At 39.9% G+C, this 17,001-nt stretch overlaps 1 protein-coding gene across 2 annotated transcripts in view; it reads right to left on the reverse strand.

The window, feature by feature from the left end:
- Positions 1-17,001, reverse strand: part of LOC101161187 (neuroendocrine convertase 1-like) — a 262,077-nt gene that overhangs the window by 92,134 nt on the left and 152,942 nt on the right. For both annotated transcript variants that reach the window (XM_020709885.3, XM_078933774.1), the window contains 5 exons: positions 4,784-4,821; positions 3,980-4,059; positions 3,199-3,287; positions 1,030-1,202; positions 150-365 (listed from right to left, as the gene is read on the reverse strand). In XM_020709885.3, the coding sequence (XP_020565544.1) occupies positions 150-365; positions 1,030-1,202; positions 3,199-3,287; positions 3,980-4,059; positions 4,784-4,821 (596 nt within the window). The remainder of the gene's footprint in view (positions 1-149; positions 366-1,029; positions 1,203-3,198; positions 3,288-3,979; positions 4,060-4,783; positions 4,822-17,001) is intronic.

Here is a 17,001-nt window from a genome sequence, read left to right on the forward strand (position 1 = left end):
TTAGCACTTGTTTCTGTATATCCTCTCCTGTATGCCCAGCAATCACAGAGGCCATTTGTCAGCCCATCATTTTATATCACAACTGCTCTTTAACAGGCTTCTCACAAGGTTAAGAGGTGAATTCACACAAACACGATAAAAACACTAACCAGAGGCTGATAGTCTCCATAGCCACTGCCTGTTGGAGTGACAGCCATCACTCCTGCACATGGTTCACCGAAAAAGGCGGGCTTTCCACTCTGAGTGATAGCTCCGATGGAAATGGTGTATATGGAGTTGATGTAACCGTCTGCACCACAGTGGTCGTCGTACATTCCCCCATTGCCTGCAGCCCAGACAAAGATGCTGCCCTTCCCAACACGGCCCTGAAAAACAAAATAAGAAAAAAAAACTTACATCTTTTGTCAAAAAAAGTGTAAAATCAAAAATGAAACTTTCCTTTTTTGTTTTCTAATTGAAGTTTGTCCATGTTTTATTCATAGAGGTTGCAAAAGGAATTCAGTTTGCATCCATTTAGCTTAAAAAATAGTAACTTAAAGTAAGGTGGTTGCTGAAAGGCCAAGAGAATAATGTTTCTGGCTAAATGTTGAATCAATAACCATTAAAACTCAAAGTAGATAGTTGCCTTGGTTACAGAGAGTGAGTGTTTTCAATTCCCTTTAGAGTAAATTCAAGGAACGCTGAGAGTCTGTTGATGTGTTTGCAGTAGATTTAAATAGTATTTGTCAAAAGACTTCTCAATTGAGGCTATGTGACGCGTCACTTTCACTTTGAGTGCAGACTGTTAAAAAAGGCACCATTATTTTTAGTAATACCTTTAACAGGCAATAGTTTATATGGAAAATGACGATACCATAGCAGATAGAGTCTCCCTACAACGAAGTACATGAAGTTACAATCCTTAAACATCAAACTTTGGTCGTTAAGTGCTAAGGAAACCCCTCCTTGTAGTCAGAGATCCGCTGACATTGAGAATGTTTGCTTGCTGCTGGACAGGCTGTGGCGTGAAGTTGGAGATGAAAGCTTTGCCTTGCGAGTTCCTAGCCGCAGGGCTTGCTCTGTCAAGTAGTGAGGGCCATCCATCTCCGCCCCGTTGTCCCTCGGGCCCCAGCTGCAGACGTAGATGTCGATGAAGTGAATGTTGTAGGTCAGGGCTGAGGCCTCCATGGCATCTGTGACAGGCCCATCCAACAAGCGGATTCCTAGACAGATCAAACACAAACCATGCTTGTGGAAACAGAATATTTGTGGTCTTTATGACAACATTTTGACTCCCAGTTTTTTCTTTAGTTTTTTTAAATGAACATCTGAAGCATACCAGTGTAAGATTTAAAGTTGACACTAAAAAGGGCGGCTGTGGTACAGTGGAAGGGTGGTCGACCTCCAATAGTACTATTGCGAGTTTGATTCCCGCCTTGCCCGCCTATGTGTCGAAGTGTCCTTGGGCAAGACACTGAACCCCACTTTGCCTCTGGTGGAAGGTTGGCACCAGTGTTCAGCAGCGGAGTGTGTGTGTTAATGGGTCTGTCACTGTAAAGAGCTTTGGGCTTCGAAGAAGGTAGAAAACCGCTATATAAGAATATGCCATTTACCATAAAAAAAGGCGTCACTGAATGACAATCTAATTTTTTTAGTTTTTTTCTCATAAAAAATTTCTTGGATTTATTTTTAAAATGATTTGTTTGCAGCAAGTCAGTCAAGAACTGCTTTAAAAAAATAAATTTGAGTGAAGAAAGTATTGTAATGCCAAAAAATCTACTAGTTTATTTAATTTTCATTTTTTTTCTTCACTATTTAAAATAAATATGGTGTTTAAAAACAATTTTGTGAGTGTGCATTCCTTTAATAAGGTTCAGTTTTCGAAATTTGTACAAATACTTAAAAAATTGTAAATAATTGTAAAAAACAAAAAATACTCAACAAAACAACAAACAAGCTTCTTTTAATTATTCATTTTTTCATTTCATTCATTTTCTATTCCGTTTTATCCCTTTCGGGGTCATGGGGCTGCTGGAGCCTATCCCGGCCACTTATGGGCGATGGCAGGGGACACCCTTGGCAGGTCGCCAGTCTGTCGCAGCGTAGAATGTCCACATTCACACACCCAGTCACTCTCACATTCACACCTATGGACAATTAAGAGTTGCCAATTAACCTATGAAGCATGTTTTCTTTAAATTATTACTTTGTTAAAAATATGTGCTCAAATAGAATTTCCAAAATGTCTACTGAGAAAATGGAAGCTTGATAATAAATCTAGAAAAGCTGTTGTGCTGGGATTATGTCTTTTTTCATTATTCATTGACCTTTTTGTGAGCTGACGTACTGCTCAAAGCCAACAAATAGCTGACTCTGCAACATGAAGCCTCCATGGGGACCAAGATTGTACACCAACGTTATTCATTGCTAATTGGTCAAAATTATATTTAATTTTAGCTTCATTTCTAATCCACCAGTGCAAAATGCAAAACGAGTTTATAAAAATACTCTCATGAAATTCCAGATCAAACAATTAAATTACCTAATTAATTAAAATAAAAATCTTTTACTTTAATACAAAAAAGATAAACAAATCTTGTGAAAATCATGTTATGACATAAAATTTTAACGAACTGTAAAAAGAAGAGAAAGACAAAAGCTTGACTAATAGAAAAAACTTGACTGTGTGCTGTCATTAATATAACCAGGGCTTCAGCAGGCGTCTCCATGTGTGTCTTTGCTTTTTCAACACTACCACATCAAACAATGTAAGGGATGTTAAAAGAGTTTCTTAGTCTATTTTAATAAAAATCATTTTTTTATCCTGTTGTCAATTGTGCAAGAAAGCCTGATTAGGATGAACATGCTTAAAAAGATTGGAGGTCAGATGAAAAACACTTTAAGATCCAGAAAATGTCTAAGTCAGCATGATATTGTGGGTATATTTTCATGGTATATGCTCATGAAACAACTCCAAAAGGAGGATTGAGATCAAAGGAACTTCTATCCACACATTAGCATCTCATCCTACTTTGCATGTTAACGTGCTAACACCACAGGTTATTTCAGCTCATTCAATATTAAAATCTCACAACAGTAGATTTTTTTTAAGAAAAAAGACTAAATAATACAACAAACATTGCAAAGCTTGGTTTTACACTAATGATCAAAAAATATGTTCAAAATGTGCTTGGTCTTGTGTCATCAAGTTAATCTTACCTCCGATCTTAGCATTAAAGGCAATGCCAACACCACAGTAAGAGTTGTTGGCTTCCATGGAAACCTCGCCTGCACACCGGGTTCCATGACTGAAACAGAGGCATGATGAGAGTCCCAAGAAAAGCAGTTAAGAGAAATATCTGTAGTAGATAATATAATATCCAGCTCTAATAAAGACATGCATGTTTCTGTTCATGCAATCATGTAAACAAAGGAAGACCTCCTCTTGGCAGCTCTTGGTCTTAGCTTGTTATGCATTCTGTTCTTCATGACAGTAACTTTTTTCTCAAAATTCAGATTTAATCTTTTAATATGAAAATAAATAAATAAAAGCATACAAATTTGAGATAAAAACCCAGTTTTGTATTATCATAATCTAATAGGATATTGAAATGTGTTCACTTGTTAAATGTAGGTAACCTCTCAAATAAATTATCTAGTGTACCTTTTTTTTAATTCAAATTAAACCATAGAACAAAATAAAATAAATGACATAAAATGCACAACATTAATTCCCTCAAAAATTTTGATTTCTCTGTTATCTAAGGCTGTTTTGAAAATGTACACATATTCACTTAAATGGGTTTATTTAAGTAAAGAAAAATAAATAACACATAATAAAATAAAATTTATCTATTGAAAAACCTTTGATTGCGACCTGAAGTGAATGTTTTTGTTGGGCACAGCATTTGTAATGCTTTTATTTTGAAGGGTATTAAAATAAATACATTTGCATTGAATTTGAAGTAGAAAAAAAAAAGCAAACTGCTGCAGTCACTACCTGTTTTCCTCATCTTTGATGGGCATGGGATCGTGAGACAAACCGTGAGAGGCAAGCAAGTCAAAACTGGCGAAGACCTCCTGTGAGAGACAACAGATGAAGTGGCGTTGAAGACGTCACGGCACTCAACGTAAAGCGTTAGAATGACACGACAGGAAATGAAAGAATCCCACAAAAAATGTCTCTGTCTTTAAATGAGTCTGCCAAACATCAATGATTCACAACATCACTGTCGCCGGGAAGATGATTTTCTGCATGTTCTGTAGCTCATCAAAGTGAGTCCCTTTAAATGAGTTTCCAGATACAGGCGTAACGGGAGGAGGAGGACGATTTGGCTTTATGCTGTACAAGAACAGTCTTTGTTTCTCTGCCGTTAAACAATCTGATCTGACAAGTATGAGCTGTTCTCATAGCTTCTACATGAATCCAGGAGCCAACAAATAGATTTGTACATTTAAGCCACGCTGAATAACCCCTTAAGAACTGAAGCAACTGTTGATTGATGCAGTTCATGAGGTCATAAAGCACATCAAGTTCAAATATATATTTGTTTTAATAGAAAAAGATTTAAGTCTAAGAAAACAAATTCCTTTGTGATCATTTAAATTCAAGCGGGACTGCACTTCACTTGGCTGAGTAAACAGTTTTCATACATCTAATTTTAGTACAATTTCTTGCTTAAAAAGTCTAAAAATGTTTTTTTTAAGCGTTTTATGAAATTTATTAGTTACATTTCTTCCTTGCGATGTTCCTAAAACTAACTTCAACTTCATTAAGGGGTAAATTAAATAAAAGTTTACTTACAAAGTTTTTCCTTAGGTCTTTGTTTGTGTGATCAACTCCTGAAATATAAAACACACAAAGCAACAAAATGTGACCTTTGCTTTATATTTTCTTTTAGCCTCAGAACAAATTGGGCTAAGGTAGGGGCTGCAACCTGAGGCTCAGAGGCTACACTTGGCTCTTTTACCCCTTCATCATGGCTCTCTGGTTAAAGAGAAATACAATTTTAAAATTTTTAAAACTAAATATATTGTTTGGACTACACAGAGCATCAAGTGTAACTGAAGAACAAGATAAGTTAAACTTTATTCCACTCGTTCACAAACAGTTTAAACAGTACATCAGCAAAGGCTCCTGTCCACAGTACCCATAATTCTCCAACAGCCTCATAATTTACCAAAGTCATACGAAAAAATTTGGACAGATTTTTGAGCACCATTTACCTCAGAGAATCAAATTAAGCTCAGTAAGCACAAACAAAATTTATTATACTGGATTATACAGTGGATTTTCTTTTTTTTCTTTTTTTCATTGCTCTGATTAAGTTGTAGTTTGTTGGATTTACAAATTCATGGCTAAAATGCACCAAAAAGAGATTTAATCACATTATCAACTAATACATTTTCTGCATTGAAATTGTCCAATGTAGGTGCAAAGATGTCTTTTATTTTGAAAGAAAATCATGTGAACCTCAGTCAAAAATTATTATTCCACATTTAGAAAAAAAAAGGTTTTATATGCCAAAAGAGAGAGAGAGAGAGAGAGAGATTTCAAATGTTTTCCTAAGCTTTGAATTCCTATTACTTTTTTTTTTTTACCCATTCTGCATGACTTTGGATTTATGAGTGCTAGAATGTGAAAACAAAGCTTAAAAACCAATCCATAAAAGTCTGTAAAAATTTCTAACCCTTCAGTGCAACAGGTAGGAACTTCCAAATCCGATTCAAGGTTTTTAGAAAAATAACTGAAAGGATGTTTCCAGCTAAAACGCAAGGATTCATGCCATGTTTGACGTGTCTTTAGGGATGCCTAAGTGCTTTAGAGTCATTACATTCTGTGGAGCAATGAGAGCAAAGCTTTTTCAAGTCATTTAAGCTTGCTGTGTGGAAGACAGGTTATTAAAATTTTGAATTTTTAGTGCCCTGCTAATTGGTGTAATTAGAGATTAAAACTGTCTGTTTTTTCAAAAGAAGTTTTGTGAGAAGTTTTGCTTTGACTTACTGCTTACGATTGAATGAAGAAATATCAACTGAATAACCTAAACCAGCCTCAGACTGAATCAAATTCAGAAAAACCATTCCTGGCACTTATATTTATCTCCTCTCACTCTACAACTTCTAAGCATCTTTTCATCATCCTGTCTTTCCACATCAGTTGCCTTTCTCTGGTTTCCCTCTTCACTTGAGCCACCGCTGCTTCCATCTTTAGTGCAGTGAGGCTCCTGTGGTCCCAGTGAGAAACAAACGAATGAGGGCCCCGGGGGGGGCCGCACCGACTCTGTCGCACATCACTAACTCTCTGTCTCAGAATAACCCGCACACGCAGGACCCGACAGTCTTTGTCCCATGCCAAGACTGCCTCCGGGTTGCCATGGCAACCGGTGGAAGGTTTCACTCTCCCTCTTGATTGTGTGGAATCAGGCGGGATGAAGCCCCGGGTGAGTGAAGCCTCACTGGAGTCTACCACATTGTGCCATGCTGCGTCGCACCACAACAAAGACACCAACTTGAAAACGCAGATTTTGTTTTTTTTTATTTACCTCAACTCTTCCATGAAACATTTTTTATCAAGCAATACATTCTATATGTAGTCGAAATTTGTGCCAATGGTGGACAGTTTATTAACTAATTCAGTGAGTTATCTTTTAGGAGGGTATCACACTGGTGGGGACTCCACAATAATCACAGTGTGAGCTGTTGTACAAATCTTCCACACTACATTTTGTTGCAAATGTGGTAAAATAAAAGATAAGAGTAAAATAAAACTCTATAAGAGTGTTTTTGTGCATGTGTCAAAGCTTCTAAAACGTAAAAAGCCAAAAGTCACTTTGCTAAGATAATAATCAAAAACTTTTAGAAAGTTGGGCGCTGTGCAGTAACAAGAACTTGCTCATTTCAGAACTGAAAATCTGTGGACCGTTGCACTTTATCCCCGTTCTGTGACATTGATTTCCAAGAAAGCCGCCAAATCAATAAAATGTATTATTGCAAACCGGTGAGCCCGTAGACTGAAAATGTTAATGCAGATTTTTTCTGCATGCTGCGGGTGTCAAGGTTGTAGGAAACATTTAGCAGCATTTTGGGAAAGTAAGGGTGATGTAGGTAAGACGCAGGTGTGTCATAAATTTTTTTATTTTTTTCAACCCCCCTGAAGACTGCAGGTGGTAAAAGGGTCCCATTAGTGCTGTTCAAGTCAAAGGTAGGTGCTCCTTGGGCATCACTTGTGCACAGCCTGGCTGACAATCATTGCGTAGTTTGTCTGGGCATCCTACAGGCATCTCACGGGCACACCCCGTGAGTGCGGCATTGCGGGCGATCAGTTGGGAGCCAGTACTGGTACCTTGCAAACGACTGCAGTGTTGTGTAAAGGACACCATACGACAGCATCACCAGTATGTGAAAAGTGTGTGTAGCTTATATTATCTACAATTACCTCCTGAACCACTTACTACACCATGGGTGGGCAAACAACGGCCCAGAGGCCATGTGGCCCATTAAACTACTTAATCTCGTCCGCCAAATGGAAATAAATTATATTGATAATCATTTATAATATTTTTTTTCTCTGTAATTTTGGTGTTTCTCCATTGAAGGTGCACTACAAATAAATTGATCTTTCTCTAAATTTGCATTTTTCCCTGTGGGGCATCAACCCATTGGTGCAATTGGCATAAAATCTGAACTAAAGACACACTTTTGAAATAAAAATTCCATAATGATTTGTTTTAGAATATATATATTCATTTTCAATCAAAATGAAGGGTGTTTTTTTTGCCCAGATTCCATATTATTTCTTTTCACCTATGGGGTTGACAAAAACCAAAAGGCTCCATGGATCTGCCCCTGGTCTGGCCTTTTGTCAAATTTTAGGACCTTTTGTTGCCCACAAGTCAAAAAGTTTGCATATCCTTGTACTATGTACTACATTTTCATGACATCCCTTAATGTTGCTGCATGAGCTACAAGAGGACTGCAAGACACACCTGCACTCCAGCGGTGTGTCCAGCAGGGGACCCAGGGAGGCATGGCCGTTTAGACGTGCCACCCCGGATGCCCCCCCCCCCAAGCAGAGACACCGAAACTTGGTTTTGCATTACATGTTAACCCTTGTGCTATCTTAGATGACCCCACCCTTACATTGACGTGTTCTCCCTACCATGACAAAGGTGGATAAAGGTGGAAAGATTTCATGTAATCCATGGACACCAGTGAAGATCACAAATCATTGAAGAATAAAGGTTCAGAGCACTGTCTAGTGGGTCTAGATGACCCCACTCCCAATGTTAAAGTGCCTAGGATAGCACAAGGGTTACACCACGTCTTAATAGCAAAACTCATGTCTCTGAGTTTCCTTGGACCCACCACTCACTCATATACTACGTGTCTCTACCACCTGCCAACCCCCGTTCCCTACCATACTAGAAAAGGATAGAAAGTTGCGCTGACGGCAGAAATCAAAAGTAGATATATTCACATGGCAAGAAATACGTATTTAAGTAAAGTCACTGACATCAAAATAAAATGAAACAAGTAAAACATAAAAAATATTTGAACCAACAAACAGTATTACAGCCAGTTAAGAACTTGTGAAACAAATTCAGTTGCTGGTTCGGTTCCAAGTGAAAATTTCGTGTCAGTGATAGAATTACAGCCTGAAAATAAGTTATTGAAGCATTTCTCCAACAGGCAATTCAAATTTGATCAATACGACTTAATAAATTTAACGGGTTATTACAACTTGGGGAGAATAATTCTAAATTTAATCAGAAACTGATCTGTTGAAGCAAGAAACATCTAAAACCTGAAAGACGGGAATATACATTTCTTTACATTATACTGTTAACTAAAAATGCTTTATTTCTTCAGGATCAACAAGTGGAAACAGGGAGAGAAATAATAAGAACAAATAAAAAAAGATCACAAAAGATTGCAGATTTCTTTATTAAGAAGCATAAAACAGAAGGAGAAAACAGGGAGGGAAGGACTGAGCAGCAGCCATCAGCTCCACAGCGAGTTCTCCAAATCAAGGTATATATGTGATAATGGAAAAGTGTGAGGAAGTGATGTTTCTAATGGACATAATAAGGTTCTATCTGAATACGTTGACATGGTAAAACTAGTCCTGAGGAAAAATGCTTTTCAGTTTTCTAATTATAATTAAATATTTGTTAATATATGTATTTAATGTTTGCTGTTTTAACCATTTATTTTTTTAGTCAGTGTAACTGTAAAAGGTTTGATGTGTGTCACATAATGTGAATATTGTTAAATAAACTCTATTAAATGTGAATCACAAGCTGTGATTGAACTTCATTTTTTGGTTCCTTTAATGTCAATGGAGGATCTTAAAACTCCACCCTGTTGTGGTTGAAACCTCGTCACAGTGAAGGTAAAAGTATTATTGAAGACTTTGTGCTTTTTATATAAGTCAAATGGTATGAAGAGGGTTTGCTGTGGCTGGATTTGATTTTCCTTTGGGTGTTGAAACCACTTTCGAGATCAGAACCACTAATGTTTAGGATTTGAATACGTTTTGGGTCATTTACATGTTCCCCCCTTTCCCAAATCTGTGCCCAAATCTGCCCCCACCTAACAAAATGTTCTAGACCCTCCACAGGCCCAGATGGGTCAACTCCTATGGGAAAATGTGACTAAAGTAGCAGTTTGATCGGAGCTGCCACAGACACAATAAAGTTAACCTGTCTTTGAGTCAACTTGAGCATCAAAACACACCATCTTCAGCATTTTTTAGGATTATCACAGTGGAAAAGTGAATACAGCCAGGAATTCTGCCACGAGTACAGTTATAAACACACTTAGATACAGTCCAAAGTCTTCCGAGTGTGAAAGTAGAAAGTTGAATCCCACTGTCAGATGAAACACTGTAGGTGGTGGAGCCAATGCAAAACCGTCTATGAATACAAATGCTTTGAACCTGGTTGACCCAGACAGGATTGTGATTGTGCAGGTGTGTGTGCATTTTGCTCCCCACATGCTTGTCAGCGTTCAGCTGCAGCAGCTGTACTCTATCTCCGTGCTCCTGCAGCATTCACGTCGGTCCTCTGGGTCAAACACAAACAAATCAGACATTGAGATGTGTTGGAGGCCATTTTGAGCTGACGGCAAGTCGTGCGGCAGAGAAAATAAGCCTACATCACATCAGAGGAGCATGCCGCTACACCTGATCCTCCTCCCATCATCCCCCGAGCTAACTCTTCCTGCTTTTGCAAAAAAAGTCACTGTAAAAAGATTAAAAAAATGAAATGATCTGACTGCTAAATAAAAAGAATGTAAATTCCAAGCCACAGAACTTTTCAAACATTTAAACAGCTCAAACATTTAGCAGTAGTTCCTTAGTTCCAGTAGTTCCTCAAACTAGAAATGTTCAGTCCTTATTAGTGTGAATGTTGCAACATTTACATCATTTATTCTGAGTGCTTCAGGGTAGTGCAGTGATTTTAAACTATAAGGAACTGCAGACTTAATACAAATTTATAATAAATCATAGTAAGTGTTAAACCTGTTTTTGGTTTGGATTACTGTCACACAGAGAGACTGAAGCAGACCAAACAGCTATAAAATATCCTGCAGTTCCAGCAGGTGCTTGTTTGGGAGCGCTATTTTCTTAAACAAACTCTGAAAAACGGAAAAAAAGGACAGAAGAAACTAAGCCAGTTACACATGAGGAGACAACACCTCCTCACTGCAACACCTTTACCCAGGAGGCTTTTATCATTTATGTTTCTTCAGATTTTGCACTGAAAAGTTTTTCTTCTGATACCACTATAATAAAGTGACCAAACTGCCCCACTCTGCTGCCAGACCTTTGCGCCAAACCCGTCGCTCAAATCGCACCTGTACCATTGTGTTAGGTTTGGAGTAGCTGGACCAAAAATGCAGACAGGGACTTAGTTTGATTTTGTGAATTTTATTGTAGGATGAAAAGGGGTTGGGCTTTGGATCTTTGGCGTTGGTCTTTGGATTCTTTGATGCTGGCTTTGGTTTTTGGTGTTGGTCTTGGTTCTTTGGGTTTTGTTCTTTGGGGCTGGTTGTGAGTCCTTGTGGCTTTGGTTCTTGTGGCGTTGGTTCTGGTGGCTTCGGTTCTGGAGGCTTTGGCGTAGGCTTCGGCTTGGATCGGTGAGTCCCTCATGAAAGGCTGGAGGGCGAGATGGACTAAAATAGGTTCACTGATTGGATGCTGAACAGGTGTGAGAGACCGGATCCTCAAGCAGGTGTGCGGGGACGACCCCGACACCTGACACATTGACTTAACTTTGAAACTGGCCGCCAATCACGTTCGGTGTGAATGCAGCTTAATCCTAAAGGCCCGTACACACCGGGACGAATATTCGCCAGGCGTTATTCGCCAGCGTTTTTTCGCCACGTTTTTTGTGTTCACACCCAGGCGATTTTCGCTGACGGTGAGCCGAGCGAACATGCAATTTCATTCCCTGACATTAGATGGCGCTTAATGTAAACAGAAATACTCCTGTACACAAGGTGGCGCTGCGCAACTTTACGATTCTTAAAGTCGCTTTTCACTCAGAAGAAGAGAGAAGGTATTTACGCGCTTGTCAGAATAATACAAAGAAAACATGAATATTTCAAGCATCAGTAGCTCCAACTGGTGCTTGGTTCGGGGATATTTTAGAATGTCCGTCATTATTTCTTTGCGGCAGTGTAGACGCTACTTGGCGTATGTGTGCTCAGCAAGGCAGTTTTGTGTTTGAGCGCCCCCAAGTTGTGTTTTACTGTAACTTCAGAAGCTCCAGACACGTGTGCAAAAGCGCCATTCTCATTGGTCGAATAGATTTCGACACGACACGTCGAAAAAAAAAAACGAACCCGAGGCGTTTGTTTTTTTTGACGCTTTGGCGCGTGGCGTTTTTTCGCGTCGGTGTGCACACTCTCATTGGTGCCCTTTGTTTAGTCACGAGGCGTTAAACGTCGGCGAAAATCGCTGGCGAAATTCGTCCCGGTGTGAACAGGCCTTAACTCATAATCCTAAACTTAACCCTTCCTCTGGGTCTGTGCGTCCAAGAAAAAAGTTCAGCATATTTCAAAAAATTACGTTCGAATAGTCACTTTCTTTTTGGAATTCATTTTATTTGCTGTTCAAGTGAATTTACAATCTGCATGTGCTAGCATCAAATCAGTTCTGAGCCACAGACAGTGGTGCTTGCTGCTGCAATGTACCGGTAGCGTAAATTCTAATATAATTCAAAGCATTTTTCATGAACTTATCAAAGTTCTTTTTCATGTGTAATTTTATTAATCAGCAGGGTCTGGTTCACACATTCTTTTTAACATTCCACACATTGTTCAAAGTGTTATTTTGGAACCAAAAATATGTCACCATTTCACCGTTTTTTTTAGTTCTAAAAAGAGAAACTTTGGAAAATAGAGATTGTCAGTTGGCGTCGTTTGTGCCCCCTCCCCCTTGAGGTCTTCACTCACGCAAGATACAGGTTGCAGAAAGGGGGAATCGATGCCAGGGCTATTTACTTTAGCACCAACGGCCACGCCCATATTGAGGAGATCATGGAAACAGAGGCTTCAGATAGACATGAAATATGGCTTTTTAAGACATTTAAATTTTAAGATTTTGGTTAAAACTTCCTAATCATAATTGAAACACCACTGGGAACGTTTTTGTAAAAAAAAAATGTGATCGGGTCACTTTAAATGTCCATCCAGAAAAACACTCTTCAACTTTTGTTGCACTAAAACAACTTTGAAATTTCTTTTTGTTTTTTTTAAGGATGGAGAAGCTTAGTTAGTCATCCCTGTTGTTGTGTAACATTTTTTTGGTCATCTATTAAACATATAAATCTTTTTTTTTCTTTGACCCAATGTGCTCCTGAAACAAACTTTACAGTTCTATGCCTTTTTTTATGTCTGCTGTTCTGCTTAAAGTGTACCTCCTGCAGCAGTGCTTAACTTAAGTTTAGTGGTTCAAACTATACTGCAGTTGAGCTTCTTCTTCAAGTTTCAAGAACTTTATTTTCTAATTAAAGCTACAAGTAGCATTTAGCGGGCCCGAGCACGTGCGACCGCGTGGCACGAGCGACCGCCCCGTGAGCAACGCCCTGCTCGAGCCATTCTCGTCGTTTTTTCTTGTCCATTCTGGAGCTCCAAGCTATTGTTAATACGACAGCAGCCTGGGGGGGGGGGGGGGGGGCTGTAATCTGTTGCCTTAAGGGACAAAGACTTTTGCATATAGCATGAAAAAAATTCAAGCAATGATGATAATTGCTATCACTGTCCCTAAGGATGAGAACAATAGAACTCATTCAATTTCCACTACAATGTCTAGATGAGTGTCAGCTATGTCTGATAACTTGGCCAATTAGCTGGACCGGGATCTTGCAAAGTGCAGGTGGTTAACGTCCAGTGTGATGAGCCTGTGGACGGCAACAGTACAGCATAGCTTTTGGTTTCCACAAGAGAAGAACTCCTGACACATCTGCCCTAACAGACATCTACAAGAGGAATTGAAATGTATAACACGGTGAAGGAGTTTTTGTGCAGAAAAAGGTACAATTAGAAAAGCTGGTAGCAGTGACTGCAGATGGGACTCCTGCTATGATCAATAGACAAACAGGTTTCATCACTCACTGTAAAGCTGACCCAGACTTTCCAAAATGTCTGCATTACTGCTGCGTCATTCACCAGCAGGCCTTATGTGCAGAAGTGATTGGCTCTGGACATATAATGACTCTTATTCTGAAAATCGTAAACAACCTCAGCTGCAAAGCTAAACAGCACAGGATTTTTAAGGTGCTATTGGAGGAGATGTCTGTTGAATATGGTGAATATGAACATTGTGAATCTGAACTTGCATTCTTGACTGACATTACTGGAAAACTAAACCACTTGATCTGCGAGCTGCAAGACAATGGCAAAACTATTTTTTTTTGACCAGCCTGCCTGAGCCAGTGTTTTTCTTGTGGGGATCTTTTCTGCCAGGGCTTGTCAGCTTGGTCAGTGGATGTTGCTGCAGTTGTCTACCTTGCTGGGACAGCTGGAGTTAAACACAGCAGCTCACGGCTCTGAAGTGGACCCCGTTGCTGTCCCAGTCTGGATGGGCACTGTGGCGATGTTCCAATGGCCAGGCTGGCTCCTGGTATAAAGAGATTCCCAAATACCATTTCCTAACCGCAGAGCCAAGGATGTGTTTACATGTTTAGGTCAAAAATGTGATGGACAGCTTCATGTTGTCTAAACATGCCACCCTGTTATTAATCCAGTTGATATGGTTCTCCATCTGTGTCTAGGTGATAGAAAAGCATTTTTTTTATATTTAGAGCTCTAAGCAAACAAACAGTTGTCTATATAAAAGAGTTTTTACAATTGTGCACTTTTAGCAGGTCTCTGAGTTCATGTGACCAATGTATGGTGGATTTTCACAGACCTTGTTTAAAACTGAAGGTGAGAGAGACTTAGAGAAATGGCTTCATTGTTCTGGAGTTCTTTGTTTCATCCACAGAAGAGTGGAATTGGTGATTGATTTTGAAAAGCTGCTGAAAAAAGTATCTTTTTCAAATTGCAATTTCTAACTTGGGTTTTACATTTTGTGTTCCATTTTTTGTGCTTTAATTGGGAAGCATTTGTTATTTGTTTGGTGTTTTTAAGGTTCTGCAAATATACACATCATTTTTTAGAGACATTTGTTATCAGTTGTGTTTGTTGATTTGTAGTTTAATTTCATTGGATGTATAGATGTCGTGTGGGGGGGGAGGCTCGAGAGCAGGTAGGACCCAGGCGCAGAGACGGGAGGCAAACGGGTTCAGGGCAAGTGGGTTTATTTAACTAACAAAAAGCGCTGCAGAGCAGGATGACAAAACTAAAAACAAAAACTTACTGTGGCATGGCAAGGGACATGGACGCCAGACAAGAAGACGTGATCAACATGAGCAGAAGTTAATGGACCAGCACAGGAGGAAGGCAGAGACAAGACTTATATACAGACAGGGCAGACAAGACACAGGTGAACACGATTAGGGCAGATGGGGACCAAAGGAAGTAAAACTCAAGAAACATGACAAGACAGGAAACCTTTCAAAATAAAACAGGAAACAGAACCAAACAAGACAGAACAAGAACTAAAGCGAAAAAAAAGACAACAAACTGAAACCATGACAATAGAAAGGAAAAGAAGTTCAAACATTGATTATAAAAAAGGATATAAGAGATAAAAAAAAAAGAAAAAGGAAAAGAAAAAAGATAAAATATTGATTTAATTGCATTTTGAATGAATAAAAAACAATGATTAATAGAATCAGAATCAGAATCAGGAATCAGAAAAAGTTTTATTGCCAGGTTCAGTAGAGCGCACTTTACAAAACGAGGAATTTGACTTGGTGTATAGTGTAATTAAGAATAAGTTAAAAATTAAGTTAACAACAACAACACACTATATACAGTAGAGTAAGGTGAATTAAAGTGGGAGCACAGATGGGCTGGGATGGTGGGGCCTGTAAGTGGCACCGACAGTCCTTTGGTGGGCGGGGGGGGGGGGGGGTCACCTGGGGGAGTTGGGGTTCTGTTCAGCAGGCTGGCTGCAGTGGGGAAGAAGCTGTTCTTGTGGCGCGAGGTCCTGGTCCTTATGGACCGGAGCCTCTTGCCAGAAGGGAGGGGCCGAAAGAGATTATGTCCTGGATGAGAGGGGTTGGCTACAATCCTGGCTGCCCGCCTCCAGGTCCTGGAGATGTGCAGCTCCTGGAGAGACGGGAGGTGGCAGCCGATCACCTTCTCTGCTGAGTGGATGACGCGTTGCAGCTTGGCCTTGTCTCTGGCCGTGGCCGCAGCGAACCAGACTGTGATGGAGGACGTGAGGGTGGATTCGATGATGGCGGTGTAAAAGTCTACCAGCATCTTTTCAGGGAGGTGAAACTTCTTCAGCTGCCTCAGGAAGTACATCCTCTGCTGGACCTTCTTAGTGATGGAGCTGATGTTCTGCTCCCACTTGAGGTCCTGGCTGATGATGGTTCCCAGGAAGCAGAAGGACTCCACAGAGGTCACCGGGGAGTCACAGAGGATGACAGGGGGGAGGGGGGCTGGGGCCTTCCTGAAGTCCACTGTCATCTCCACTGTCTTCAGAGCATTAAGCTCCAGGTTGTTAGCGCTGCACTATGACACCAGCCTGGCTATTTCACTCCTGTAGGCCGACTCATCTCCGTCAGAGATGAGGCCGATGAGTGTGGTGTCGTCAGCAAACTTCAGGAGTTTGACAGACAGGTGACCAGCTGTGCAGCTGTTTGTGTACAGGGAGAGTAACAGGGGTGAAAGGACACAGCCCTGGGGGGATCCGGTGCTTGTGGTCCGAGTATCTGAGACGAGCTTCCCCAGCCTCACATACTGCTGTCTGTCCGTCAGGAAGTCTGTGATCCACCTGCAGGTGGAGTCAGGCACATTCATCTTGGAGAGTTTTTAATACTAAAGATGTATGAAAGACATACCGAAAAAATATGTCTTTCAGTGTTTAACTGGCTGTCTTTGGATTATGCATGCCTGAGTAATGACCATTCTTACTCCTCATCTCTCTGTTCACTGCTTGCTAATTTACATAGCAGGGGTCCCAGCAGGAGGGGGCGGGGTTGTAACACGACTCCTTCAGCAGAGCCAGGCTGAGAGAGGCTTTGACATGTAAGATGTTAGATGTTAGAATGCCAGATGTTAGAATGACCAGTTCATTTTATATCTATGAAAATATTCAGGGAGCTATGGGACATGTTCAGCTTTAGGTCTGTGAAAATTGGTGTCGATTGTTGAAACATAAGTTACCATAAAAAAATGTTTGTTTGGAGTCTAGACAGATTTAACACAGGTTTTTGGATGAAAAGGATTTTTTATAAATCATCTGTTACACTTTTAAGTCTGAAAAAAATATGGAAGGCAGCAAACACAGATCCCTACCGTTTTTAATTTTTTTGTGCTGATATTTGAAAGATAAGTTATGCAAAAAAATAGGTGTTTGCAGTTTTGCCTAAAAAGACGTTTTCGGACCTTTTTGGATGT

This window comes from Oryzias latipes, chromosome 16 (genome assembly GCF_053564925.1).
Source record: "Oryzias latipes strain Hd-rR chromosome 16, Olatipes_Hd-rR_3.1".
Lineage (NCBI taxonomy): Eukaryota > Metazoa > Chordata > Actinopteri > Beloniformes > Adrianichthyidae > Oryzias > Oryzias latipes.